The sequence below is a fragment of the Phoxinus phoxinus genome (assembly GCF_949152265.1).
Source record: "Phoxinus phoxinus genome assembly, chromosome: 4".
Lineage (NCBI taxonomy): Eukaryota > Metazoa > Chordata > Actinopteri > Cypriniformes > Leuciscidae > Phoxinus > Phoxinus phoxinus.
In genome coordinates this window covers 36,662,661-36,687,937 of record NC_136879.1, presented here as the reverse complement: position 1 = coordinate 36,687,937, position 25,277 = coordinate 36,662,661, and the positions used below count along the sequence as shown (strand labels likewise).

General features: G+C 36.2%; 2 protein-coding genes across 2 annotated transcripts in view; both read left to right on the top strand.

The window, feature by feature from the left end:
* Nucleotides 1-34: 34 nt before the first annotated feature.
* Nucleotides 35-9,036, top strand: rab30 (RAB30, member RAS oncogene family). The gene is made up of 5 exons (XM_079609978.1): nt 35-253; nt 1,847-1,945; nt 2,080-2,163; nt 3,123-3,306; nt 5,449-9,036. The coding sequence occupies exons 2-5, from the start codon at nt 1,859-1,861 to the stop codon at nt 5,697-5,699; spliced, it is 606 nt and encodes a 201-aa protein (XP_079466104.1). The 5' UTR covers nt 35-253; nt 1,847-1,858; the 3' UTR covers nt 5,700-9,036.
* A 434-nt stretch (nt 9,037-9,470) lies between these two features.
* Nucleotides 9,471-25,277, top strand: part of prcp (prolylcarboxypeptidase (angiotensinase C)) — a 21,766-nt gene continuing 5,959 nt past the window's right edge. The window contains exons 1-7 of the mRNA XM_079609956.1: nt 9,471-9,571; nt 9,861-10,060; nt 18,443-18,583; nt 19,381-19,482; nt 19,562-19,743; nt 21,103-21,254; nt 22,862-23,034. Coding sequence (XP_079466082.1) covers nt 9,896-10,060; nt 18,443-18,583; nt 19,381-19,482; nt 19,562-19,743; nt 21,103-21,254; nt 22,862-23,034 — 915 coding nt within the window. The 5' untranslated portion in view covers nt 9,471-9,571; nt 9,861-9,895. The remainder of the gene's footprint in view (nt 9,572-9,860; nt 10,061-18,442; nt 18,584-19,380; nt 19,483-19,561; nt 19,744-21,102; nt 21,255-22,861; nt 23,035-25,277) is intronic.

Below are 25,277 nucleotides of genomic sequence, written 5' to 3'. Positions count from 1 at the left end.
AAACTTCAAATCCCAGAATGCAGCGGCGTTTTTTCCGGACTCGGTCTTCCACTGGGGATGGAAGCAGCATGACGTCATTATCAAAAAACCGAGGAAACTCTGCGATTATTGTGCAGCAACACTGGAGCCGAAAATCTGCCGAGGTTGCTGTTGGGCGCTGCGCGACTGCTATTATCGTTTAGATTAAGAGCCTGAAGAAAAGACTGAATGCATTCGGAATAATAGAAGGAGTGGGGTGAATCCCCTGTGTTTGGTAAGTGAAAAGATGATTTAATGTGACCTTTAATGTGCAGAGCATCCTGCTATAGCTAATGGAGAACACTGTGCCTGCTGGGTTTATTTCATCATAAAATAAAATCTGCAGTTTTCACTATTTATAAAGGGTCCAAATAGAAAGAAAAGGATTTAGGCCATGACTGTGTCTTTTCTCCTTCTCCTCTGCTCAGATGTACAAATATAGCATATCAGATTTCAGTTTTCTGCTTGGAGATATTGCAGATCTTTTTTCATCTATAGCTACCGAGTGGGGATCAATAAAGTATTTATTTTCTGTTCTATGATTTATCATGCTTTATTGTACGCATGTGTGTGTGTGTATGTATATGTATGTAAATGTATGTAGGCTATGTCTAATATATATGTAGGCTAATATATATATATATATATATATATATATATATATATATATATATATATTAGTGTGTGTGTATATGCATGCATGTATGTAGGCTATGTATGTATGTATGCATGCATGCATGTAAGTGTGTGTGTGAGAGTGAGAGTGAGTTTTCTAAATAATCCACATATTAGAGTCATAATGTTTAATATGTAAAGTTATATTTGATCTATTTTCAGCATTTATTTCTGGATCCAAATGAAATATACATTTTGTTGTTCTATGAGTGTAAAAAGTTGTGCTCATCCTGTTGCATTATGTTGCAAGCAAACTATGTAATGTGAGGGTTAAATAGCATAAAACGTTTATTTTTATTTATTTTTTAGTAAACAATTCAAATGAATAGCTATAAAACAACAACTATGCATATGAATATATGCCATAAATTGTGTGCAAAAAGATCTAAATATAAATGTGACTGTCTGATCACAAACTCAACTAATATTTTTTAGTTTATATATATATTGTGAGATGAAGTTTGTTTGCAGTGGTAATGACATGGTGGAGTGTTCATGCATACAACAAATCAAGTTAAGTTTATTGAATCCAAACAGTTTTTAAAAGGGGGTTTATGCACATTTTCAGCTATATATCTTGTAAGCTGCGTATGCTAACGTCCAGCACCGTTCCTAATTAGCTGTTGAACAAGTGTTCGCCTGTGTGCATGTGTGTTGACAGGCCTCTGGGAGTTGCTCTTTATTCCTGGTGTCTTTATTGCGCTCCTCTCAGCATCCTGCCATAGGCCTTGGCAACAGCAGTGTTTGAGCGCATGCATAGCAGCTTCTCCTATAGCAACACTTCAGAAACAAACACAGCTAATGTGTGTGGTGAAATACAGAGGCACTGTTGATCCAATCAATTAAAGAATGGAATCCCCCCCCCCCCCCCCCCCCCCCCAAAAAAAAAAAAAACGGTCCCCAGAGACATCAGGCGTATTTTATTCTCAGTAATGCATCACTGGTGTCATTGAAATGTTTGTTCTGTAAGGGCTGCTGAGGCTCTGTTACTTCAAACAGTGTTTTATCAGAGGGATGTTTCTCAGCCATGTGTGTTTTGCATTGCAGTTTTTAACACCCACGTATTATCTGCCTCTCCTCTCTCTCTCTCTCTCTCTCTCTCTCTCTCTCTCTGTCTCTCTCTCTCTCTCTGTCTTCATTCATGTTCCCTCAGCTGAGCGTGAGCATGGAGGATTATGACTACTTATTCAAAATTGTGCTGATTGGAAATGCTGGAGTGGGCAAAACCTGCCTCGTCCGACGCTTCACTCAGGTGTGTGTGTGTGTGTGGAATCATTTCCAGCACTAGAGGTTTGCAATGTGCAGTGTTTCTACAGGTTTGATGGTCCTGTATTAGAATTTCACAATAATAATTGCATTCAAACGTCTTCATCTTGCGTTGTCTAGGGGCTGTTCCCTCCTGGACAAGGCGCCACCATTGGAGTCGATTTTATGATTAAAACTGTGGAAATAAAAGGAGTGAAAGTGAAGGTGGGTGTGACTCATTATGCATAAAGAAATGTGAAAAGTGATATAAGTTTTCAGTCTTTATTTTATATCAAGTTAGGCTGTTTATGTTATCTTTCTATTGCTTCTAAATCTTTTGGTTATGCTCTTGATTTCTTTTTGTCATGAACTGTGAACTGTCCTTTGTGAAAGGGGCTATGTAAATAATAATAATAATAATAATTTATTTTTATGGACATAGGCCCAAACCCAAGGACACTTCACAATATAATAATAAAAATAGTAATTATCATCATTTCTTTTTTATTTACATAGCTCCAAACCCAAGGAAACTTCACAATATAATAATACAAATAATAAATAACTTTTTTTAAAAGTATTATCCATTGACAAGGCTGTTGGTAGATTGTGAAAATAACACGAGTAGGATTCTTAATCTTTTTTTCTATTTTATTCTTATATTCTTAATAAATATAAGAGAAATCAATGTAATATAGGGATTTACTTTAAATATATATACTATACAAGTTGCACCGGGCAAAAAAAAACAAAACACATTTGCATCACTGTATGTCACATTTTAATATTAAATTAACAAACAATGTCAAAATAAATAATACATAAAACGAAACATTTACATACATTCTAAACACTATAAACATGTCTTCTAGTTTCCCTTACTCCACTACAAATCCTTACATTTAACCATATTCAGAACATGAATGAAAAATATGAGTATACAACAAACAGAAATTATAGTGGTATTTATAAAAAACTACTTTTATATTATATAATTGTAGGAAGCATCAGTTCGGACCACTGGAACACTGTGACAGATTTAGCATGTGTTTCTGTAAAGCACCTCTGAGCCTTTTTCAGCATTGCACTCCACTTCCTGCTAATGGAATGGAGTGAAAGCTCTAGTTTGTGTTGGGTTCTGCTAAACGTGTTAAGTGACTTGACTGATCCGCTCATGCCCACAGCTCCAGATCTGGGACACGGCCGGGCAGGAGAGGTTCCGCTCAATTACCCAGAGTTACTACCGCAGTGCCAACGCCCTCATTCTCACCTACGACATCACCTGTGAAGATTCCTTCCGGTGCCTTCCCGAGTGGCTGAGGGAGATCGAGCAGTATGCCAACAACCAAGTGGTGACAATCTTAGTAGGTGAGTATTCAAGCTTAATTTCCATCCATCCATCCATCCATCCATCCATCCATCCATCCATCCATCCATCCATCCATCCATCCATCCATCCATCCATCCATCCATCCATCCATCCATCCATCCATCCATCCATCCATCCATCCATCCATCCATCCATCCATCCATCCATCCATCCAAAGACAAATTCTGTCATCAATTGACCCTTCGCATGGAGCTTGATTGACAGGTGATCTGACCAATCATACTTCGCCATCCGCCATTTTGTCCGACAAAGCAGTCAGGAGAGTTAGTAGATTAACATGGGAGGATTTAAACTTGAGAAGCGGAGTGTACTGACGCCTTTCCGCGGTTAAAACAACATTCCTCCTTTTGTTCATTCATGTTTATTTGATGCTATAAATGAACTAGAAGGAAGAGATGATCGGTTCACAAGCAGCTTTAACTGATGCTCTACAGCGATCTGTCACGACACATCAAAGAGCCACAAAACGGTGTTTATTGTTTAAATATAAATAAAAAAAAATGGCCAAATTTGAAAGGTGAGACTTTGTTAAATATGTTTAATTACAAAAGTAACCTGGTCTGTCCTGTCTGTCAGTGTGTTGTCAGTCTCCTCTCTGCTCCGCGATGTGTTTTTCTCTGCGTGAGAACATGGTGTGGCGTGAGAGCGGCGTAGCTTGTCGGACATAGCAACAGTAACTAAGGGTCTTTGCGAACGTTCAATTACCCTCATGTCATTCCAAACCCATAATACAGTTGTCATTAGTCATTAGTCACAGTAGTCAATACTTGAAGTTGACCAAAAAAGTTAATCAAAGTTGTCCTAAGACAAGAACGGTATTGTTCAAAATTCATGTATAACTTTGATGAAAGGTTTTGATCCACTTTAAATGTTGAGTAGTGTACTTTTGTTCATCTTTGAAAAACAAATGAAGACAGTTTTAATGAAATCTGAGAGATCCTACATTGGAAGCTCAACCAAATTAGCTTGACATGCGAGAAATGCTACTTCCGTTTCACCGCAATTTCAAACACATGACATCTGTGATTTATAAAAAGGTTTCAATGGGCCCTATCTTTCACCCAGCGCAATTGACTTTGTACACCGACGCATGTATCATTCCTATTTTGCACCCGTGCACAGCGGACTTTTCCCTCCTCAGACGCACGTCGGTAAATTAGGGAATGAACTTGCGCTCCAGGCTCCCTGGCGCTATTTTACAGTTTCAGAAAACAATTCCGCCACTGACCAGGAAAAACCCAGTCTAAAGTCAGTGGTGCGTTGCACTTGAGTCATATGCTATTTTAAGGGCGCATGCTTGGCCATTATGTAGCGTGTGTACAACGCGCATACACTTTGATTATCTAATCTAAACAGACACAGGAGTTTTCATTTTTGCAAATCATACATTATTACAAGGAAAAATATTAACACACGAGGGAAATCATTGTTGTGTCCGTGAAGATGTGAAAAAAATAGGCATAAATCTAACTTACACATTTACCCAAATTATTATACGCCTGTTTAACCGAAGCTAATTTGTGTGGGTTTCTCCCATCCTCATACAATGTCACTTCTCTGTCTTTTACGGCCCTGACGAGAACGTCGGTCTCCTCGGCTGTGAACTGCTCCTGGCGTGCGCTGGCAAATCCGCCGTTATAATTGCGATCCGCCGTGGAACAAGCACGCCTGCTCTTAAAGGGAATGTGAGATGACGCTCTGATTGGTTTATTGCATGTTACGCCCAAACCACACCTATGAGTAATGAAGCTACTTCAGACCAACACATTTTAGATTTGCGTCGGGCGCAAGAGTCATTTATCCCGCCGGTATAATAGCAACAGCGCCCAAGACCCGCCCACAAAGTTACTTGTGTTTTGCGTTTGATACTTGCGTTTCAGAACGCTAAAATAGGGCCCATAGACTTGCTGATCAAGGTGCTCATGCAGATGTCGGAAAAAACCATCTATCAACATTACTTTAATACGTTTTTGGAGCTGTTGGATATGCAAACAACTTACCGGTACTTGTTAACAGAACAAACTGACTCGCTTACATTAGACCTTCTAGCTGTCAACATATGTTGGATGTCCTTGTCACCAGAGCATTTGAGCCCTGTTCAATACTGTTGTTGTTCACAGGGAATAAGATAGACTTGGCCGATAAGCGAGAGGTCCACCGGCAGCGAGCGGAGGAGTTCGCGGAGGCGCAGAGCATGCTGTATCTGGAGACCTCCGCCAAAGAGTCGGACAACGTGGAGAAGCTCTTTCTGGATCTGGCCTGCGAACTGATCCGCGAGGCCAAGCAAAACACGTTGGACAACAACGACTCCACCCCCATGCCTGGAGAAGGGAAAAACATCAATTACTTGAGTTGCTGCAGCATGAACTAAGTAGACTTGGCCTCCCTGTCTGGCTGAGGACGCAACATGGATTGCATACAAAGTGGTTGTATTGTTGGTGACCACTACGTAGTTGCAGTGGTTACACTTTGCCACTTCTCGTCTACTTCTTTTACCCTTCTCAAATCCCTGAGTATTTTACAACATACATTCGGGAAAAACATAACAAGATGCTGCTGCTTTTAAAGGGGGGTGGTGGGGGGGTTGGTCCGACGCTCCTAGATGCTTTTGGACCGTAAAAAGGGCCTTGTCACACAATAATGCTTGCTAGTAGGTCAGACAATGAGATTTTTCTACACTTCTGTACAATGCAACAGTTGGGATTTCCCTGCTGACTTGAGAGCCAATGTATTTGTCACATTAGAGATTTGTTTTCTTCGCAATCTCACCCACTTGAAGGACTAATTCATCCAGAAATTGACATTCTGTCGTCAATTATTCACCCTCATGTCATTCCAAAACCCATATTACTTACTTTCTTCCGTGGGACACAAAAGAAGATGTTTTGAAGAATGTCCACGCTGCTCTTTTCCCGAATGAAAACCAGAGCAGTCCATATGACCTTTGCGCTATATTTCAAGTCTTGTGACGCCATATTATGCGTACGGTTTGGAACGACATGAGGTTGAGTAAATGCTGATAGAAATGATAGGGTGAACAGCTCCTTTAAGAACCATTGCCACAAAATTGGTGTGTTGATGTGCACATTTATTACTCGCACAAAAAGCACTTCTTGATGATTCCTTGCGAGATCGTTCGAGGTTGCTAATGCATGCTTTTCTTTTTTTTAAACGAAAGTCAACAATGCAAACAGACAGCCAGCTACCGTCAATAATCTGTGACAGGAAGATGTGAAGTAAAAGCCCCTCGTTTATTAGGCGGAGAATATAAACTACCCACTAAACATCCACTGCTTGAATGGAAGCCTGGCTGTTAATACTCAATGAAGGCCATGTCATTTGATAAGTCACAGCAAAAACCCAATGTGCCTCTGCCATTTCCATCCTGTCGTGATGCGTTACATGGCGCCCCGGGGAGTCTCGGGGGTACATGTTTGGGTCATGTTTCACACTAAAATGTGACTCAAATCGTGTCAATATATTGGTCTGGATGCGAGTCTGTTTTTTCTCTTGCATTTGAGTTTGTTTGTTCTCATTATTTTAAGAATAATTCTCATTAGAATCTCAGTAATTGGAATAATCCTGTCTAGACAGTTACTGTATATATTTTGTATAATTTTTTTCACAGTACAACATATTCTATCATAACATGTTCATATTGTAAAGTTTTTTTTTTTTTTTTTTTGCATTAGTCATGAGAATAAGAATGGAAAATGTGCATAATTTTAATGGAAATTAAGCACAATGTAAAACATTTTATTGTTCACAAAAAAATAAGCTAAATTTTCTTTGCAAAAATTATGATTTTGAAGTGAAATACACAACCGTTCAAAAGTTTGGGATCAGTTGATATGAAGGAATTTCATTCTTTTATTCAGCAAAGATGCATTAAATTGCTAAAAAAAAGACTAGACTGTAAAGACTGTAAAGAATAGATTTCTATTTCAAATGAATGCACTTTTGATGTATCAGTTTCCACAAAAATATTAAGCAGCACAATTGTTTTCAACATTGATAATAATAACAAGAAATGGTTCTTCAGCATCGAATCGTCATATTAGACTGATTTCTGAAGGATCATGAAGACTGAAGAGTAATGATGCTGAAAATTCAGCTTTACGTCACAGAAATAAATTACTTTTTCAAATATATTCAAACTGTAATAATATTACACAATATGACTGTTTAATCACATAAACAGCCTTGGTGAACATACGAGACTCAAACATATTACAAAATGTGACGACCTTAAACCCTTGAACGGCGTGTTCTTGACTGCTTTTCTGAGATCTACCAGTCCAGAGGTTTTTAGTGGCTTTGCACATTATATGCTAAAAAGTAAACACGATGAACTCAATGTAATAATGCACTGTCTAAAATGCTTATTTCATTCCATATTAATAGTTTGTTATACTCCTGATTCACTTTTGGAGATATTCTGTCCTACACATTATTACATATTACAAGAACTGAAATATACCAGGATGCTTTGTAGTTCATTTAGTCCAGCTTTAGTATTGTAATAACCGTAGCGATGTTTAAAGCTTTTGGCACTCAAGAGGCCAAGAGAACAGTGTGTGTGTGTGTGTGTAGTTTTTGTGTGAATGAGAGATATCCATAGATGTTTCAGTGAGTTCTTGCACAAACGGTCTTTGTGTTGCAACGCATTATATTGAGGAAAAGATGACGGAGTTGTTTAACGGTGTGATGCAGTGGTTCTGATTTCTGATTTCTGGAACTGTGTTGTGCATTTTAATGACTTTTTAAACCGTTGGATCTTGTACCTCCAACCTTGGCTGTGCTGTAAGGTTGTTTGCACCTGTGTCATTACAATGGAACTGTGAATCTCCTCTTTTATAGACTGTCAGTATTTTCCTTGCTGCTACAGAGCTTTTTCCTTTTTCCTTATTAACACAATTGACGGAATTACATCTGAGGGTTTTAGATGCCTTGTGCTTGGTTATATTTGTGATGATGATGATAATAATTCAATGATTTTGTTTAGAGTGATTTTTTTTTTAACACTCAACAAAATCACACACTAACTTGAGGACCAATTGTTTTACCTTTTTTTTTTTTTTTTTGTCCATGCCAATTACTTTTCAGTATAATGCATTTTCCTCATATTTACGCATTGCTGCTTATATGATATTAAGCTTTTCTATTAACATTTTATTTTAAAGTGATAACCTTTTCTAGTTTTGTATAAACTGTTTTCTTTCTATGTTACTTGACGTGCCATGCACAGTATTTTCTCTGTCAGGTATTTTCGTCTAGCTTTGTTTTACAGATACTCGCCATATTGTAATGTGTTGCATTGTGTACCAATGGGACTCTATAATCATTTCTTTTCTATGTTAAAGGCCCTAATTTCAAGTATAAGTTGTTACTAAGCGCTTACATTTTCTGTGGACAATGCTATTATGTCTCATTATGTAAAGACAATATTCATCAAGGAGTAACAGTCTTTTGTCTAGTGAAGATGAAACTTCAATTATTTCGCTGTACATTTATGTGCTTTTGGTATATAAGTTGTGATGCGTCATCTGTGATTCATTTATCATAAAGAGACAAACCCCACGACTGCAGCAATTCAGTATTGCAAATATGTTTTCTTGAGCAATTCTGTGTGTGTAACTTTGTGTTTTAATTCTCAGCGTATAGACTGCAAGTTAATACATTTCTCCAAATAAACATGGTTATGACACTATCTGTATTATTGTCGTTGTGGGAAATGAATAAAAAAAAATAGTAGATTCAAATTCCTTATGAGGTAAGTATTATAATAAAAATATATTTTTTAAATACATAGGCCTACTAATATAATTCACTAATACAATTTTATTGATATTCAATTAATATTATAATACAGGTAGATTAAAAAGTTCTCCTAAAGATTAAAAAGCCTAGCCAGAAAGTTTGAAGTAGTTTTAACAGCTTTAAGTTTGAAGGTTTTAAGTTTTAGGTTAGTAGATTTAAAAGCTAGAAATTTGGACAGATACATGATGGGAAAAATAGGGACTCTAAATACTAATAATATTACGTTTAAATAGTATATTATATGATTTTAACGTTAAGCTACGGTTATTATTTTCGTAAGGGTGAGGAATAACAAGAAAATACAATAACCATAAGGCATCGCGCGGATCACGTGTTTACAATACGGAAGCACGTTGTATCGTTAAATGAAGTTAACAAAACATGCCGTTTATCGACAGAAACAACAGACATAATCCGCTTTGAGTGAGCGCTGAGACAAAAAGACACTCTTAATCACTACACACACACGGCGAACAGATAGCTTACTGCATGCTCATTTTCTAAAATGCTCTGAAATTTGATCAATTAAAACTTAAAAGCTACGGTATTATATAGCTATTTTTTTAAGGCATTACATTATATCCCTGTGTTTTTTATTTGTATTACTGTAGTTGAAAACTTTGTAGTTTGCGTCATGGAATAACAACAACGAGTCATTTGACATCCTTCCTCGTTCCGCGTATGCAAATGATCCATCGCTTGATATTTCCAGATGACCTGTGACTGGACTCACTCATTCATTCAGCCATGAGACTGACCAGCACTGCTCTGCTCTTCCTCCTCCTCCTCCTCCTTGTCTTCATCAGCTGTAATGCACTGGCTTTCAAACCGCAGCTCCTAGGCAGACACACCGTCCAAACCTTCTCTTACCACAGACCTCTCTCATACCAAACTTTATATTTTGATCAACAGGTAAGTGTCTTATTGATTTCAATGTGTGTCTTGCCTGACTGTTTATTCTTAGGCATAATACATTAATTTTAATAGGACTTTAATGCATGTCAAGAAATAACTTTGTTTACCTTGAGATCACTGAATTTTTTTTTTTTTTGATATTTTTTTAAAAATATGATTTCCCCCAGTAAAAACTAATTCAAACAATAGTAAAAAAAACTAAAATAATTTTAAGACTAGGCCTACTATATAAAAAAAACTTAATATGCATTTTCACATATTGTTTTGCAAACAACCTTCTGTTTTCATTTTGATAAATAAAATGGTATAAACAACAATACTAAACAATTATAACAATAAAAATCAGGTGTTTTATTTGTATTATTATTATTATTTATACCACTTTATTTAGGCCTATGCAAAGTTTTTTTGCGATCTAAAAGATTGCACATTTATTTTCATCTATTTATGAGTGTATGCAGGTCCAGTAATACATACAATGAGACCCAACCAAATATAGTGCATTTTATCAGTGCATTCAATAACCAATGAAGTACAAAAGAGTAAATATATATACACAAAAATCGTGAATGGATGAATTACACTGAAAATACATAAATAATGGTATGAGATTGGTTTCTTTTTAATGTAAATATTAAAATATGAAAATATTTGAAATGATAGGCCTACCTATGAAAGTCAGTCTAAATGAGTGAGTCATTAATTCAGCATTTGTTCAAACGGCTGATTCATTCAGGAACGAAGAAAGTGAACGTCTTTATGAACTAAATCAGTGACTCACCCGATTCATTCAAAAACACAGATTAATTCAGTAACTTTCACTTCTGTGTTGCTCAGAGATGCACAACGGCTCTGCTGTGCTTTTAATAATAACTATAACATATGTCTTGTTATTAATATTAATATTATTGTGTATAATATTTTATAGGTAATATAATATGGTAAAATATTAAATAAGTATATTAAACTAGGGCTGTGAAACGATTAATCGCGATTAATCGCATCCCGAAAAAAAGTTTGTTTACCGGTACATAATAAATGTGTGTGTACTGTGTATAATTATTTTGTATATATAAATACACACACTTGCATGTATATATTTAAGAAAAATGTGTTATTTATATATACAATATTTATATATAATATAAATTATACATAAATCTATTTGCAATTATTTCTTAAATATATACAAGCATGTGTGTGTATTTATATATACAAAATAATTATACACAGTACACACACATTTATTATGTACCGGTAAACACAAACTTTTATTTTGGATGCGATTAATCGCAATTAATCGTTTCACAGCCCTATATGAACCAACCAAATAGTGCAATTTATCAATGCACTCAACAACCAATGAAGTACAAAAGAGTACAAATCTGTAGTGGTTACACCGATTACCGTCTTTCTCTAACTTCGGTCCTGTATCAGAATCTCATGTGACTGTTTTGTTGTTAACGGGTCAGCTCATTTATCACAGTTGTAAACCATTGTCAGTGCAGTCAGCTTGTGTCAGTCTGAAACTCTTGTGACCGATCACATCGCCAGGCCGTATTTTGCAGCCCACAGCAGTTCTCTCTGGTGGCGGCTGCTCATTAACTTACAACTGGGCTTCCTTTAAGGATTTCCTTTATTTAATGTGTGCATAATCTGTGCCGTTCTGCTCCGTATTGTGTCTGCAGGAAATTCCCTTTCCCTTGTGGCCCCCGCAGAATAATAGCAGATCCTTTGCCCTTCTGGGACCGCTCATATGTTGGCAATCTGCCCGTTTTCACTTAAAACTGAAAGAGAAATCTTGAATGTCCCTTTATTTCGCATGTGTCAGTTCCTGATGGTGTTCTAACATGCATTGACTAAAAAACACTGAGTGATTATTTTGTTTAATTATGTAATATATAGTACAGGTGGAACTAAAAAAATCAGAATATGGTGCAAAAGTTCATTTATTTCAGTGATTCAACTTAAAAGGTGAAACTAATAAATAGACTCATTGCAAAGTGAGATATCTCAAGCCTTTATAATTTTGAGGATTATGGTTTACAGTTTATGAAAACCCCAAATTCAAAATTAGAATATTGTGAAAAGGTTTTCATAAGCTGTAAGCCATAATCATCAAAATTATAACAAATAAAGGCTTGAAATATCTCACTTTGCATGTAATGAGTCTATATAATATATTAGTTTCACCTTTTAAGTTGAATTACTGAAATAAATTAACTTTTGCACCATATCCGAATTTTTTGAGTTGCACCTGTATAATTTGGTATATTGCTTAAAGGGTTATAAGGGTCGTATGATGTTATTTAATCATTTACTTCTCAGAGACATCTAATCTCATTTTCTACCTGAAGAGTGGCTTAGCAGTTAATCTTTTACATGCTGTCCGTGTGAAAAGCTGACGCAGGAAAAGCCTTGCGTCTAGTTTTAGACAAAAACAATCCTGTTATGCTGTACTCTGAGCCTAATTACTTCTTGACCTGGACACACCACAGCGAAGGCGATTGTTTCACGGTGTCTGTTCAACTCATCCTCTGAGCCGTCAGGAAGATCGGGCGCATTTCCTGGCTTTCTTGCTCCTCATTGTCTCGGTTTTGTCCTTGTCAGCACTTAGTACGCCTTAAACGGCAGCCTTCAGATGTCGCAGCGCATACGAGACTGTTAAAATGAGGATCTACGAAGAGGAAATGAAACATGGGTCTGAGGATCTTACATTCCCTCTGCGGTTCGTTTCACATTCCCGCTCGAGTTGAGCTGTGTTAATTCTCTCTGTCGAGCGGTTGGACAGTTGTCGTGGGATATCACTTCAGCATCTGTTGCTGGCTGTGGATGATGATACGGAGAACAATGTTTGACAAGCAACCAAGAGCAAAGCTGCATGTGTTCAAATTCATTAGACAGTACAAAAAGCATTTATGTGCACAATATTGACAAAAAAAAGGGTCATACTTTAGGGTCCAATTCTCACTATTAACTAGTTGCTTATTAGCTTGCATATTACTAAGAAATTGTCTGTTTATTAGTACTTATAAAGCACACATTAATGCCTTTTGCTTGACCATATGCTGCATCCCTTAATTCTCTCAAATACTTGTTTCTCTGAAAAACAATGCTACATCCATTCACATGTGAGATCCATAATTGGTCGGGGTGAAATTGCAAGCAGTAAACATCACAAGAATTGAAAATTGGCTAATTTCCCATATCGATAGATTGCTGTAGAAAAATTAACTTGGAGAAGAGCATTTTGATAAATGTATCTCCAGTATGTTGCATATCCTGCATTGTATTTGACTTAACATGTTATTCAATGTTCAATGTATATTTGAATAAATTTGGTTTATGACAGCCACCATTTAAATGTTTATATTATAATTGTCATTAAAATCTATTATTATAACGTTATTACAAAAACTTCCTTATGTGTAATTTAAAACTAAGTAGCCTACAAATGAGTTAATTTTAACCTTTAAAGTTGTCATGAACTTAAAATTGACCCTATTTACTTTGTTAGTGCACATTTTTCAGTGGGAAAAAACAAGACACGTCCTGTATTCGGCTCATTCAGTATACAGAAAATACATCACAATACTGAAGTAAAGTCAGTCACAACTTCCGGTTCACTGGAACTTTTAATATTATAATGATGTACCAACTGAGGTTCCCTATATCGTTTACGCACATCCTGATTTTGCAGTTAGATGCGCTCCTGGGTCCTATAGTGTCTGTCAATAAGCATTTGTGTTCTTTTACTTGAAGCAAATATTGTCTTTTCCCTTTATTTCCTTGTCAGAATGCACCAGAATGCTTCATTTACATGTTAATAACATTTTCAGTAACACTTTATTTTAGGGTCCAATTCTCACTATTAACAAGTTGCTTATTAGCATGCATATTACTAGAAGAATGGCTGTTTATTAGTACTTATAAAGCACGTATTAATGCCTTATTCTGCATAAACTTATTCTACATCCCTTAATCCACCAATACCTAAATTTAACAACTACCTTACTAACTATTAATAAGCAGTAATGAGGAGTTTGACGCAAAAGTCATTGTTATTAGATACCCCCTTATCTAAAGTGTGACCTTATTTTCTTACGTGCAGAGGTTGAACCCCAAAACCTCAGATTTGATGTTATTAGCTGCTTACATTTGATTGGCTGCTGGCAGCCATGTTTTTTGAAGTATCCAAATCATATTAGAGATAGGACATTTTCCAAACAAGACATCAACTTTAGTGATACGGTTGCGGACTTATAATGTCTTTTAGCCGTTGCACCCCCTATTGGCAGAATTTTACGAAGACCATAAGTCTGCTAAAGTATATATAAACAACAGCTACGTCCCAATTCAGAGGCTCATCCTTCATAGGTCGCATTCGAAGGGCTGAATGTGTCACAGCGATGCGACAAAGTCTACCAATTCGAAGGCTCCTTCGAATGCGTCCTGCGTTTCCCGGACAATGAAGGAAGCAACAGACGGATCCTTCGCCGCATAGTCTACTAATGAGTTCATTCACCTGTTCAATTTGTTAACGCAAATACTGTATCTAATAAGCCAATCACATTGCAGCAATTCAATGCATTTAGGCTTGCAGACGTGGTGAAGATGATCTGCTGAAGGTCAAACTGGGCATCGAAGAAAGGTGATTTACTTGGTTGTTGGTGGCAGACGGGCTGGTCTGAATATTTCAGAAACTGCTGATCTGTGATTTTTCACACACAACCATTTTTAGATTTTACAGAGAATGGTCAGAATAAGAGTAAATATCCATTGAGCGTCAGTTATGTGGGTGTAAATGCCTTGTTGATGTCAGAGGTCAGATGAGAATGGCCGGACTGGTTCCAGCTGATAGAAAGGCAACAGTAACTGAAGCCGTTGGTCACCATTCACTTTCAATGTAGCCTAATGGAAAAGAGCAACGTGAATGTTCTTCAAACCTTCTGTTGAGATTGAGTAATAGTGCAAGAATGTTCATTTTGGCTGAACTTTCTCTTTAAAAGCTGTTTTAAGCTCCACAGCTTTTCTCCAGATCAGGTTCTTATTCAAAGATGTAGACATGATAAAGTAAGTTACAAAACTAGCTATGTGGCACTTCCACATTTTTACATAGCAGATTGATTGACTCATTCCTCATTCCAGTGTTGTGCATTTGCTTTTTTACGTCTCTAATAACCAGAAGGGGGCACTGTATTTCTGAACCACTGTGAACACATTGTCCATCATGTGACCCATCTTACCACCGCAGACAAAATCACATGCTGTGTTCAAGATTGTGTTCAGTTCTCAAATCTGCCATAGTCATTTTAAAGTTTATGTCGATGATATCATGGTACATGCAATTTCACAACAGAATAAGGCATGTTGTATAATAATAAATGAAGCTAGACTACCTTTTAAAAGTTTGAGGTCATTAAGTAAAAAAAAAAAAAAGTAATGTATACATTTATTCAGCTATAGGATGCATTAAATTGACATTTTTAATGTTAAAAAAGACTTCCATGTAAAATAAATGGTGTTCTTTTTAACTTTCTATTCATCATAGAGTCCTGGAAAAATTGATCACGTTTCGACAAAAATATTAAGCCTGTTCACTTTTTTTCAACAATCATCGGAAATGTTAATTGTGCATCAAATCAGCATATTATAATGATTTCTGAAAGATCATGTGACACTGAAGACTGGAGTAATGATGCTGAAAATTCAGCTTTTTTTTTTTTTAATTACTTTTAAATTATATTCAAATAGTGTGTAATGTTATATTCAACATTACCGCAATTTTAATCAAATAAATGGTGAGCATAAGGGACATCTTTCAAAAACAAAAATCGCAGACACCAAACTTTTGAACAGTTGTGTATATTAATGTTAGTAATTATAATTTAAGGATATAATAAAGAATATAATAAAAGGAAATACTTTGTCAATTTAATGTAAAAAATAATAAATGTATAAAGTACCTTATCATTATGGATTATTAATATTATTATATTTATTCAAATTAATAAGACAATGCACATATACTGTCATGATAAAATACTGTGAAAATGAAACGAATAGACTTATAAATGATGTAAAAAGTCATTTTTCTCGAGCTGGAGGCTTCAGACGTAACAGCTTCCACAGAAATAAGTCTGTGAGTGTGTGAATATAGATGACACTCGTTTGACCTGCAGCCAGGCTCTGACTGCTGTTGAATGAATGTAACTGTGAGTCCTTTTGCCGTCACTGGCTCATAAAATTTCTGCCTCTTTTGTTGCCAACGGGAGGAGAAAGAGGGTATTTACAAAAAAACAAAACACTAGAGAGAACATTCTTTATTAAGTGTTGGGTGGGATTCAAGAAGAGCGAGAACTGTAAAGAACTGCAGAATTGCAGCTCTGGGAACAAAATTGAACATTCCCTTTTCTCCTTCCCTCAAACTTGGAGAATTTATGGAAATGTAGTGGACGAGCTCTGAACCGGATGAATGGATATCACAATTCTGCTGAAACCGGAACTAATGTGGCATCCCTGACGCTGGCACTAGATTTTAATACAAATTGAGGCTAATTATCCCTCCATCCTGCTCCGAGGTTTCACGCTCATAAATATGAGATGGCTGAAGGCCAGAAGATTGAGGGGAACACCCAGGAATAAAGACAGTGTTGTATCGCGACTGTATATGTTAAGCACAGACATCCGTTAAAAAAAAGCAGCAAACATTATTAAGCATTTGGTCCCACTTTATCAGGTTTGATATAAAAAAATAAAAATTGTTCGGTACAGAGTACTTAATGTGATCATGTTGTTTTGCGAAACACTTGCTGCTATTGAGGTGGGATTATGGGTAAGGTTAGGGACAGGTTAGGTGGTATGCAGGGTGGCCGCGGGTCCTTAAAAAGTCTTAAATTCAGATTCGATGGGTCTTAAATATCTCTGGTCACTTTACCGCTAAAATTTCTCCAGTCTGATGGACCCAATGTCCGTCAAATAACCAGTGAAGCATCGAATCGCGAGAATGATTATTTTGAATATTCTCACGATTTCAAATGTTACATTAATTTTAGTTCAATTAACAAGTAGTTAATATTAAATTACTTCAATTACTTGGGTCAAACATTAAATATTACATACACGTATGTAATATAATTAGGGATGTTAAACGATTAATCGCGATTAATCACATCCTAAATAAAAGTTTTTTTTACGTAATAAATATGTGTGTACTGTGTATAATTATTTTGTATATATAAATATACACACGTGCATGTATATATTTAAGAAAATGTTTTTATTTATATATATATATATATATATAAAATATAAATTATATATAAATCTATATACAGTATATACATGCAAATATTTCTTAAATATATACAAGCATGTGTGTGTATTTATATATATAAAATAATTATACACAGTACACACACATTTATTATGTAAACACAAACTTTTATTTTGGATGCGATTAATTGCGATTAATCGTTTAACAGCCCTACATATAATGTGTATTTTCATCACAGGTTTGGTCTTAAATTTCATTCAAAGTGGCATTAAAAAGGTCTTGAAAAGTCCTCCATGTTCCCTGGAGTCTTTGAATTCTTACATCGGGAAACAATACAAGTCGACATCATTATGACTAAAAGTTTGCTAAGAAGTATTTCCTACTAAAGCAATGCAGTATTTGACTCTGGTAAGTGTATCCATAGCAGACTGTGGGAGTGGATTATGCCCAGTTCATTATGGGCATTGACGTTTTCCTACTATTTGGGAAAAGGGAAGACAACAGCTTTTTTCCCTCTGTTTTCTAGTCAGGCTGCATCGATTTCATAAACCTTTTCACCTTTTTACTGTAGAGGCAGCCAAGTTTTATTGAGCCCATTTTTCCAGTGGTAAAGTTGCATGGTGACATAATTTGCATGACAAATTACAGGTGAAACTCGAAAAATTAGAATATGGTGCAAAAGTTAATTTATTTCAGTAATTCAACTTAAAAGGTGAAACTAATATAGACTCATTACATGCAAAGTGAGATATTTCAAGCCTTTATTTGTTATAATTTTGATGATTATGGCTTACAGCTTATGAAAACCTTTTCACAATATTCTAATTTTGAATTTGGGATTTTCATAAGCTGTAAGCCATAATCATCAAAATGATAACAAATAAAGGCTTGAAATATCTCACTTTGCATGTAATGAGTCTATATTAGTTTCACCTTTTAAGTTGAATTACTGAAATAAATGAACCTTTGCACAATATTCAAATTTTTCGAGTTTCACCTGCACATTAAATGAAATAAAATTTCATACAGATTCTCTTTTTTTCCCCTTGTGATTAAAAAAACTAAACTAAAAGCAGTTATTAATCAGAGTTATTTTATTACAGATTGACCATTTTGGCTTTTTGGAGAATGGCACGTTCAAGCAGAGGTATCTTCTCAATGACCAGCACTGGCACAAGGAAGGAGGCCCGATCCTGTTTTACACGGGCAATGAAGGAGACATCACATGGTTCTGCAACAACACTGTAAATATGCACTTTTTGAACAGCTCCTAGATATGAAGAGATGGCAGAAAAACATTCTCTGTGATTTATGGATTGTGCAACTGACAAAACGGGGAGCTATTTCCTAAAGACACAGTCATTATTCATGCATAGAGTGCAACAGCCAGGTTCTCGACGTAAAAATCTCATTTATTTTCTCTATAGGGGATTTTTTTTTTTTTGAACAACAATTCATAAACCTTTAAAGACGGACCTACTGTGAGCTATGAGGTTGATAAGCGATGGCATATGTTTTTGTTGAAGCCATCAACCCACATTATTTCCACATAATTGTATTCAACAATGTTCCTGGTGTAAAAACTACATTACCCATGATTCTGCAAAAAATCTCCACTAAGTAATGCCAATATAACACTTTCCCTACCCTCTTAAACTACTTAAATATTTGTAATTGTCATATATATGGCCAACAATGCATATTTTGCATACAAATATTTATATGTAAAGTGTATTGTTTCTCTCTCTCTCTCTCTCTCTCTCTCTCTCTCTCTACTGTATTCTGTTTAGTGAGGCAGATATTATGACCTTAAACATTAGCAGTTGATGATGATGATAATAATAAAGACAGTATCATTCGATTATCAGTATCAGCATAATGTACTTCATAGTTACAGCATTGCGAAAAATACTAGCATCGGCAAGTGTGTGAAGCAGAAAATTTAAATTTTGCCATCCACAGGAGAACCTTATAAAAGTATAAAATGCTAACACTTAGTCAAAATTGAAGCTCAGTATCTATACCTCTGCTTCTTCCCAAGGGTTTCATGTGGGATGTTGCAGAAGAGCTGGGAGCCATGCTGGTTTTTGCTGAGCATCGCTACTACGGAGAGTCCATGCCGTTCGGAGAGGAGTCTTACAGCGTGAGTCATGTGGAGCAATAAAGGGTCATTTAGCAAACACCGTCCTTGACCTTCTGGACATGTCTTTCCTTTCCTCCAGAATGCAAAGTATCTGAACTACCTGACCTCAGAACAGGCTTTAGCTGACTTTGCAGTGCTCATCAAAGCACTGAAGAAAAGCCTGCCTGGAGCTCAGAAGAGTGCAGTCGTCGCCATCGGCGGATCCTACGGCGGGATGCTGGCGGCCTGGCTCAGGATGAAGTATCCCAGTGCAGTTGTAGGGTGAGAGTTTGCCTTCTTCATATTTACAGGGTTGATTATGATTTCACTTTTCTAACTTTAGTTAGTGTGTAATGTTGCTGTTTGAGCATAAACAACATCTGCAAAGTTACAACGCTCAAAGTTCAAAGCAAAGGGAGATATTTGCTTATATAGAAATAGCTTTTCTATATAAGCACTACTATATATGCTAAGGACTACAACAAACGGCTAGTAGGGACTACACGATGTTCCTCCTGAGTTAGTGACATCTCAAACCCTAAAATTTACATAAACCCCGCCCCCGGGAACACGATTTATAGATTATCATGACAGAATATGCTAATCAATGACTTGAAGATAACTACACATAAGCTACATAAATTCATCAACTTACCATTCAGAAATTTTGTCTACATGTTGTCACTTCTTCTTGAGTTTCTCCATCTTTGTCTGACTCCGGTTTGAACATAAAAGGCTAAAAGTTTTTCAAATTTTCAAAGCATGTCTGTGTGTGTGAGGTACTCGAAGCTGCTGAGGACACAAGCTGTTGCAGCTCCGCCCCCTGTGCCGGGAGCAGCGGCTCATTTGCATTTAAAGGGACAGACACAAAAACTGCACGTTTTTGCTCACCCTCAAAAAGTGACCATTTTAACATGCTATATAAAAATATCTGTGGGGTATTTTGAGCTAAAACTTCACACACACACTCTGGGGACATCAAAGACTTATTTTACATCTTGTGAAATATGATGTAATACCCCTTTAAATATGATATTGTAATATATTGATATTAAATTAATTTTCATGTAGAATAATATTATGTACATACATATATATATATATATATATTCTACACATACAGTATATACCAGAATATTAATAACAAATAATAATACTAAATGATATGAAAATATGTACTATTTTAGGGTCGGTAAGAATTTTTTAATGTTTTTGAAAGAAGTCTCTTCTGCTCACCAAGGCTGCATTATTTGATCAAAAATACAAAAAAAAACAGAATATTATTACAATTTAAAATAACTGTTTTTGTATTGTAATATATTTTAAAATGTAATTTATTCCTGTGATGGCAAAGCTGAATTTTCACCCGCCATTAATTTCTAACCCTGTGTATATTAATATATGAAGCGCTCAACAGTCACAGCTAGTGTCGTTTATTTCTAAATGTGAAATATCAGTCTATTGAAACTGCATAAGTACAGTATGTGCATACTTAATGGAGTATCATGCCTAGAAACTTAATAATATCTTACATTTAGAAAGGCTTAAGTGTGGTGTGTAACCATGTGTTTAATTAAGAAAGTGATTTTTCTACTGTGAAATGGGACGGGATCAGTGATTGTGACCTTCTGATGTTTTCAGCGCTCTTGCCGCGTCCGCTCCCATCTGGCAGTTCATTGTGCCGTGTGAAGAGTTTTACAGAGTGGTCACACATGACTTCACCATCAGTGGCACCAACTGCAGCAGCAACATCAGGAGCTCATGGGCCGCCATTGACAGGGTCTCAGCAACAGGTCGGTGAATGGGATTGCCAGCCTGCGTCATTTTCATGATCATGTTATGAGAGATGATGTTGATGATGATAATGTTTGGCAGATCCTGGTACTCTGGTTACAAAACAAACATTTACAATGATAATCAATAACATGACCTTTTAGGAAACCTAATATGATTAGTTTTGACCTAAGTCTTAAGTATTCCCAAGTATACAGAAAGGAGCAAAAAGGAAGATATTTCTTAAAATACGAATTTATTAGCAACACAAGTGCTTTCTGGAAGCGTGTTTCCACCATGGAATAAAAATAAATACAAAAGGTAATTGCGACTTTTTGCCATTACAACTATATATCTCACATTTCTGAGAAAAACAGTCTGAATTGCCGGGTATAAACTCGCAATTGTGAGAAAAGTTAGAATTGAGAGTTTAAAGAGTTTAGAGAGATTATATCTTGCAATTCAACTTTATAACTCGCAAACTCACAATTCAGACTTATTGTCTTGCTATTGTGAGTTTATATCCCATAATTTGGATTTTTTTTTCAGGGAGCATTTACACGACACCGTTTTCAACAAAAAATAGAAATAGTTTTACGCTGCTCATTTACACAACTATGGCGTTTTCGAAAACGCAAACCTTTGTAAACGTGTTTTGAAAACGATACCGTTATCGTCTTGAACCTGTGAAAATGGTGACGTCATGTATATTACGTGTTCAGTCTAAAGACATTGCCAACTACTTGCCCTGGCATGCATAATACAGCAGTTTACGTTGTTATTGCGGATCTGTGTGAACAGGGATTATTTTGTCATGTTGGCATCTGTACACAAAAAACACAAAGGAAAACCTTTCCATCATTGTCGTGTAAATTGTCGTCAAAATGTGTACATTTTTTAAAAATTCAATGTGTTACTTGCCTTTTCTTTGTCATTATTTGTGAAATTTCTGAGTGAAAATTGTTTCTACAGCATTTTTTTTCGAGTACAATCAGTAAACGATTAACACATGTATTGCCATTACCTGACAGGTAATCAATAAGTGATGATGAAAAATACCTGTAATGTTTTTATGTGTAATTAAAGTCGGCATGAAATGGAAGTTGTGATAGTCTTTTCTTCACTATTGTGGCGTAGTGAAACGTCATCTTGAACAAGAAAAAAAGTAGGGCGGGGCTTGATTTTGTCCATGGGGAATTGATTGGATAGGTGTGGTTTGCTATTGGTCGATTTCATGTGAGTGACAGGTTGCCCCGCCCTCACGCCAGTAAACGCATCATCAGAGAACTAGAGATGTCACTGCAAGAGGGAGAAGTTATTTTGATTAAAGATTACGAGGCACATGATTGAAAAAAAAAATATCATGATGTGTTCTGATGAAATAATTTATTATAAATACTGCATTATTCCATGAAAAAAATCATTTTCAATTTAGATTTTTATGCTGACTAAATTTAAAGTGCTTGATTTTTGTTTTCCTGATTTTGATTTCCTTTGTTATGTACTGGTAATTTTTATTTTTATTTTGTAATCCCATGTTCATTTGTGACTCTGTGGTTTTGTACAGACTCTCTTTTTGAAGCTTCTGTGTTTCCCTGGACTCATTTGATTAGTTTTTCTTTTGTAGGTGAGGGTCTGCAGTGGCTGTCTCAAGAGTTTGGACTGTGTGGTCCTTTAAAGTCTCAAGATGAAGTGTTCGGCTTCAAGGCTTGGCTGCAGGAAACCTGGGTGAACTTAGCCATGGTGGATTATCCATACGAAGCCAACTTCCTTCAGCCACTCCCAGCCTGGCCTGTTAAGGTGCGATAAATTCCCTTTCAAGGCCTTGCTTACAGAACATGCTGTGGCACACACCTTCTGATAAAATGGATATTTTGAATGCACTGTAAGCTGATGTGGATGAAAGCGTGTGCCAAGTGCATACATGTAAAATAGACCATTACAGAATCATCACCAAATATACTGTACCATGGTATTTATGTGATACATGTCCAAAGAAAATAGTTTTTACCATGGTAAAATATATATATATATATATTTTATAATTTAAGTATTTTTAGAGCACTAGAACTGGCCCTTTGCTAGACCTCTCCCACTCTGAAATTAATATAATTTTTACATAAATGGCATGATTCTTTGATTCATGATTCTGTAAAATGTGACTTACACGGTCTAAAATAAAGTATTACACACACACAAAAGTAATGAACAATAAAGTTATTCTCCAGCAGCTGGATTTCAGCTATTCGGTCTGAATCACTCTCACTCTATGAATTCCTCATTAATGCTGAGTCACCTCTCATAATAAGTCAGTTGTTGTACCCGTCCACATCATTATGCAAATAGCTTCATTCATATTCATAATGCTTCTGTTTTCTTTCACCCTCAGAATTGAGCTTTTGTTCAGGTTTTTGTTTGGTTTTGGTTAGAGGGTGGCGTGGACAGAAAACATGTTTATTGTCAAGACTCCCGAGGCTTCTGCGTTTTCATTCATTAAATCTATCTTACAAAGCAAACAGAAATGAATATGAGGAGCCCTAGCGTGTATAACAAGAAAATAATTTACACTCTTCTCCTAAAGCTATGAACTGACTACGAGCATTTAAAAAAAATAATAACCTGACTTGCCATCCGCTGTGCATTTTACTTTCATATTTGCCGTATTTCAGAATGAAAGAGGATAGTCAACGAGAAAAAAAAGTTGGCATTACATGCAAGATGAAGCCGGACTTAATGCGACAGTAGCTCGCTAAAGCAATGCCTGAATATCTATTTGCGGACTGGTTCACTCTAAAAAATGTTGGGTTGTTTTAAACCAATTTTGGGTCAAATATGGACAAACCCAAACGTTGGATCCAAAATTGTATATAAAATGTTAACCCAATGGCTGGGTTTGTCCATATTTGCCCCAAAATTGGGTTAAAACAACCCAGCATTTTTTAGAGTGGGACAACAGTGGAAAGGCAAGCAGAAGTGAATTGTGTTGGCCAGAATGAATTAAACAATCATGGCAGACCGAGATGAGAAAAATGTCTCAAGATATACTTGGATTTCATTTAGTGTTGAACAGTATTGGATCAAATAGTTCCCCGTTTCAACCATTTAAAACTGACCTATTTATTACCTAATATTTGTTTGTGGTGTGTATTTATGCTTCTTTAGAAGTCAATTGTCTCTCTTGTGTGTGTAGTGTGGATATCATGCTGAAATAATAGTTTTTTTTACCTATGAATTGTATTCGTTTCATATTTAAATAAATACGCTGAACTGGAGTCACAAAGACTAAAGCAGACACAACAAAGCTGTCTGTCTATACTCGTCATGTCTGGCATAGACATTGTTTGGCATAGTGTCTGGCTGCCAGACGCGGTACACAGTCGAGTTCAGGGAGCTCAGTAGGTTTGGAAACAGAGATGCGCATAGTACTGGGAATTTGAATCACAAAAGCTTTGATTTTTGATGAAATAGTTTAGTTATTTTATAGAAGCTTTTAGGTACATTATCTTCTGTGCTTTTTTGTTGGTAACTAGCTTATTTCTAGCACTTATGAATATGCAGAGTGCGTAGACTTGGTTTACTTTTGAGTATTTTTTCTTTTTCTCTCCCCTTAAATCTGATAATGTATGCAACCCCTATGGGTGGTTAAAGCAGTTTAGGCAGCGGGTGCAAAGAGGAGGCTTTTTAATGACAAAGCTAATGTGATTATGTGAGTGACTGCGAGAAGGGGGTATTGAAGGCTTAGGAGTGGGAAATCTGTTGCTGGAGATGAATGTGTAAGCCTAATCCCATCTGAAAAGCAGAAAGAAGGTGCTTTGGACAGCCTCTGCTGTTTTTGTCATAGTATAAATCTTTGCTCGGACATGCGTATAGCTTATCTCGCGCACAGACCACCACCTCTGAAGAAAAGGTTAGCAACAACCTTCTCAAACCCACTCGAAGTCAGACATGACAGATATCGGCACGTTAAATGTTATGTGTGTGACGTGCCGCAACTATCTCACACCATGAGTAAAGTTGTGGTCACATTTACTATTTCTCTGCAA

Bases quoted from the DNA above. Each gene is read 5' to 3' on its own strand.
- rab30 (XM_079609978.1), top strand. From the start codon at position 1,859: ATGGAGGATTATGACTACTTATTCAAAATTGTGCTGATTGGAAATGCT. The intron at 1,946-2,079 runs GTGTGTGTGTGT...TGCGTTGTCTAG, and splicing joins TCGTCCGACGCTTCACTCAG to GGGCTGTTCCCTCCTGGACA. The intron at 3,307-5,448 runs GTGAGTATTCAA...TGTTGTTCACAG, and splicing joins AGTGGTGACAATCTTAGTAG to GGAATAAGATAGACTTGGCC.